At 27.6% G+C, this 5,218-nt stretch overlaps 1 protein-coding gene across 1 annotated transcript in view; it reads right to left on the reverse strand.

The window, feature by feature from the left end:
• Positions 1 to 6: 6 nt before the first annotated feature.
• The window catches only part of LOC106686114 (N(G),N(G)-dimethylarginine dimethylaminohydrolase 1), a 22,320-nt gene continuing 17,108 nt past the window's right edge, over positions 7 to 5,218 (reverse strand). Inside the window, exon 6 of the mRNA XM_067047921.1 lies at positions 7 to 1,818. Coding sequence (XP_066904022.1) covers positions 1,690 to 1,818 — 129 coding nt within the window. The 3' untranslated portion in view covers positions 7 to 1,689. The remainder of the gene's footprint in view (positions 1,819 to 5,218) is intronic.

The following is a 5,218-nucleotide window of genomic DNA, read 5'->3' on the forward strand; positions in this document are numbered from 1 at the left end:
TATATTTTTAATAAATAAACTTATAAAATTATCACAATATAAAATTTTCAGATCTTGTAAGTCTTTTTAAAGTTATTTTTGACTCGTTATCACTTGATCTTTAACTAGATGGAATGTACCTAATATGTCTTTCATACATTGATTTTGAAAAAGAACATTTTTTCTTTTTTTTAATCATAAAAAAATGTATAATTCTTTATGATTTTGTTGTTCAGTTCAATGACATAATTACAAAAATAAAATTTAAAAAACTTAATAGCAAAACAGCATTTGGTTATGATTCACCTTCTATTAAAGCTAAGAGCCCCTCAAAATAATAAATATTCAAATAAAGCTTGCTTGGCAAAATCTTAAGCAAAACAATGTGCTAACAGTGCACGATTAATAATTATAATACTTATAAAAAAACAAAAATAATAATCCTCACAGAAATTTAAGATTTGAATACCTATCAAGTGCATGAGAATTATTGAATGATACACCACTGAATCAAGTAAAGAATAAATAAATTTGAAAACAGATGATTCAAATCAGGACCAGAAAATATACTAAGACAAAAAAAAATTTTAAATGATAAAATATTATTCCAAGTAAAATAAAAAACTTCAATACAACATAACTAATAAAAATAAAAATATTAAGAAAGAAAATTAGAAATATTGATTACATCATATTCAACCATCCTTTGGATTAAATGGCCAAGTGAGGAAAAGGAAGTGGATAGATATTCTATTCACAGAAAAATGAAGAGATTTTTTTTCATTAATAAATTCTGTATATGCTGAAAAAAAAAAAAAAAAATTCAAAAAATAACTCTGTGGTCATTGTTAATTTGTCCATTAGTTTGTGTATTAAACTATGTTTTTAAATGTGCAATAAAATCTGTAAATACCTTATTAAACAATGTTATTCAACATTTGTGTCTATATTTTCCTTTGTAATACCTACACCTCGCATTAACAGACCAGTGTTCAACAGCTGAAGTGGCCGATTAACAGTTTTACTGCATTTTTCTTAGAGCAACAACATTGCTATCAAAATTAAACAATAAATACAACAAAAAGCAAAATGTTAAATATATACCTATACAAATGGTACAGAACAAAATTCTAATGTTTGCACTGAAATATTTTATAGGTAACTCTCAAAAGTAACCTATTCATTTGTATAACTGTTAGTATTAAATGTCTTATAAATATTTAAGGTTAAAGTTTTGAGCGATAACTAATCCAACTCCTGTTACACTGATTCTTTGGTTCTATGAAAAATATTCCAAATGGTTAATTGAAACTGATTATACTTAACAAAATGCCCATCACAATAATAAGAATTAAATGGCTTACATGTCCCCAGAGATAACTGAATCACAAATATTGATAAAATTTATATTATCATTTCCTCAAACATGAGATATATATATTATTATAATAAATTTTGACACCAGTGACAATTTGAAGTTCCTCAAATTTTTGTTTCTTTCACCTTTTTAGATTTAAAACCATTTTTCTCGAAATTAATATTTAGTCATTTGTGATACTAGTTGAAATAATAAATTGACAAAATGAAAATTAATTATGATTAAGATAAATGCTTAAAGGACAAGAAGCATTAAACCTAAAAAAAATATTAGCGATTATGGAAGAGAGAGGTGGCACATAAAGTCTCTGCCTTGAGCGCAGGTATCAGTCTTTAAAGAGAGCGTATGTGTTTTGACTTGCGCAAGAGTAAACAACAGGAGCTTAAGTGAGCCATGGGGTCTTTGCACAAATGAGAGACTGCTAAGCTTTTACGGTTCAAATCTATCTTCTCAGTGAAAATCTGTAACGAAAATAAATATACAGATTAACCATTTGGTATTAAACAAATTATAATTAATAATAGACATAACAGATACTGACAATTTTATTGAAAATATGTAAGTTAACTCTTTTAGCAAATTTCTTATTTAAAATATTGTAATTTGCCCTTTTTGAGTAAATAGTATAATTTGATGTATTAAGAGTTTTTAATATGTTTTATTTTATGTATCATTTTAATATTGTTCATTTGTTTTGTTGAACCGAAAAGCAAGCTAACCAATTTTCATTGTCTATAATAAATTTGTGATTCAAAACAAAACCAAGATGGTACGTATCCTTCAAAAAGTCCGTTAAAAACTATTTTAACTCTTCCCATCATAATTGAAAATAGAGTAAATTTAAGAAAAAATAGAAGTCAAGAAATAGTGCTAAAGATTAATATTGAGAAAGTAAATCATTTGCAAAAATCCCTAACAGTTGTGAGACAATCGATGTTTACAGGGAACATCGAGGCAGGTTTTGGTTTTTGGCATTCATTGGTTTTTTGGGCGCGAATGCGAAATGATGTTTCCAGGATGAGGAGGTCCTCATCAATTTCTGTCCAACAAGGGTGGACATCTTGAAAAAAGAGGACAACCAAGAGTCACCCAAGAAGAAAAAGGGACTCTTTGTTTGGATCGCCTAACAACACACTTTGATGGATGAGAAGTAACTAAAAACTGTAAGAGGACCAATACTTTGTTTTATTAGTGTTTGTTTACTGAGAGATTGTCAGCAGTCAGTGTTAGTTAATTGAGGAAATCATCAAAAGAAGAGTCTATGAAATTGGTTAGTTTTGTTATACCTAAATTTAAATACATGTGTAAAAGTTATTAATTTAATTAACTGTTAATAGTAAAAGTGTCTGTTTCTGATTGCCTATAAACCCGCCATGAGATTAAGAGTCTTTTATATTATAAAATTCAATTAAAATTCTATTATCTATTTAATATTAAAGTTTTTAATTTGAACCCAAGCTATCTTTTAGATATCAGAATTTAAGTTAAAAATATAAAATTACAATTTATTTTATTTCAATAATTTTTAAATTATTACAATATATCTATCTATTTTTACTTTACCTACCCTATATACGAATTATATAGAAACGGAAAGTATTGCAATGGTGAAAAATTTAGAATTTGAGTTTTTAACAGAAATACATGTTTTGAGGTTCCTTGGGGCCAAAAATTCTAGTCTTACAAAAGATACACACCAGTGTGTGTGTGAAGAGCCTAGCTCAAAAACAAAATAAGGGGAATATATGCCTGGGATGCGATAGTAACTTTTTCAATAAAATGAAGTGAATAGAAGTGCCACTAATTAGAATAGATTTTTCAACTTTTTATTTATGATTTTGATTAAACTTACCATGTCAATGTAGAGTTAAATGGTCTTTAACATCAGTTAGATCTTATCCTTATTGAAATAGTTTGTCAGGGATTAAATAACGATTTTTAAAAAATCTTCCTTCCAAGTACCTTTAATTTTATTTGAAAAAAATAAAATAAACATTTCTCATTGTTAGCAATAATTAACAACAGATAAATATAAAATAACAAAGAATTTTATAAATAAATAAAGGATAAAAAATGAAAAATAGAATACTTGTCATACATGAACTATTACTGCAATGGGCATGACATCGTTTGTCATGGAACTTTAACATAATACTTTGAACATTGAGTTTTATGTAGTTCTTACCTATTAAATCCTAGCGTGTTTATAAAAAAGTCCCCATTATGAAACAAGTTGAACAAAAGTTTATTCCCCGGTAAACAAGTTAAATATAAACATAGTAAAGGCAGAAAACAACAAAAACAAAATTACTAAAATAAAATAAAATAATTGTTTTCTTGAATCATAATGAGCAAGGGACCTTGGACATATATTTATCAAATATTTTTAGATCCTAGTTTCACAAAAAATAAAAGATTCATTGAAATCAGTGTTCCCAAGTCCATAGCCCCCACTTGTTTCTAAGAGATTTACACAGTGACAAGCATCATTAGATTTTCCCTAATATAAAGGACATTTCTATATAAAATAAAAATATGTGACATTGAAGAATTACTATCATTTAAAAAAAACTTAAAAAGTACTGAGTAAAAAGGAGTGAGGAAATTACACCTAATAAAAATGAGTTACTCATCAATGCTTTCTTTACACGGTGACAGCCATGTGACAACTGAATTCTCCAAATCAAAAGTGGGTTAAAACATTGGAAAGAGTTAGGCTTAGTCTCCCTTATCAACTCAATAACTGAAAAACCGCCGATATTTAAGAATTTAAAAGAATTAAAAACCTTTGGACACTTATTTTTGGCATTTCCCAATTAATAATTGAAACTAAAAAATATGACCAATTAAAAAGAAATAGGAAAATAACCTTATCAATACCAACTGAGAGACAAGTTCAAAAAGGCGGCTTGGTATACTGTGAGGGAATTAAATTAATAGCTTTAAAATTGTATTTCATACAAAAGACTGAACAAACCTCTTAAATGTTCCAGGTCAATGGAAAGAGACAAAATTTTTATTTTTAATTGTATTTTTAGAATTAATAGAATGAATTAATTCAAGTCGTATTGAGAATATGACTTAGAAACTGTTAGACACCTGATTTGATCTTATTTAGAGAATAGCCTATATATAGGCTTATAGAATAGTCTTTAGTTCACTGAAAACTCTTACAATTATAAATGATATATAACAGTCTCAGAGGTTATTTTCTTAAAAATCATGTCTTAACCTCACTTAATTGTTATTTAGAGGTGGGGGTAGGTTAGAGCCTGAAGGTAAGCATCTTTACATTTCCCCTCCCGCAGAAAGTTAATTCAAAGAATTAACTTTGAAGATCCCCTGCATAAGGTAGCAGTTTGCTGCTATAGTAAAAATTTGTGGCAGAAGCTTTTCTTCCTGAGTCGACTTCGTAGATCGTTTTTGAAATTCGCTTGATTATTCTAAAAGGTCCTTTACGTATTTCGTCGAGCTTATTGCGATTTAACTTGTTTCCTGTTTCGGTGTACACTAGATCATTTTAAGCGAATGTACAATTTATTTTGTTTCTATCTATTCTTTCTTTGTTTATTTTGTGGTATTAATGTATTATTTAATTTGAACTTGTCATTAATTAATAAAACAATAGTTTTATAACAAAAGAAGTTTATAGTCTTGAAGTCTATCTCTAACACAAGATTATAAATCAGTTTTTATAGTCTTTAGTTCACTGAAACACTCTTACAATTATAAATGACATATAACAGTCTCAGAGGTTATTTTCTTAAAAACCATGTGTTAACCGCACTTAATTGTTATTTAGAGGTGGGGGTAGGTTAGAGCCTGAAGGTAAGCATTTTTACATGTATAAAATGAGTTCAC

Source organism: Halyomorpha halys, unplaced genomic scaffold, assembly GCF_000696795.3.
Source record: "Halyomorpha halys isolate HHAL.00 unplaced genomic scaffold, Hhal_1.1 Scaffold34.1, whole genome shotgun sequence".
In the NCBI taxonomy this organism is placed as follows: domain Eukaryota; kingdom Metazoa; phylum Arthropoda; class Insecta; order Hemiptera; family Pentatomidae; genus Halyomorpha; species Halyomorpha halys.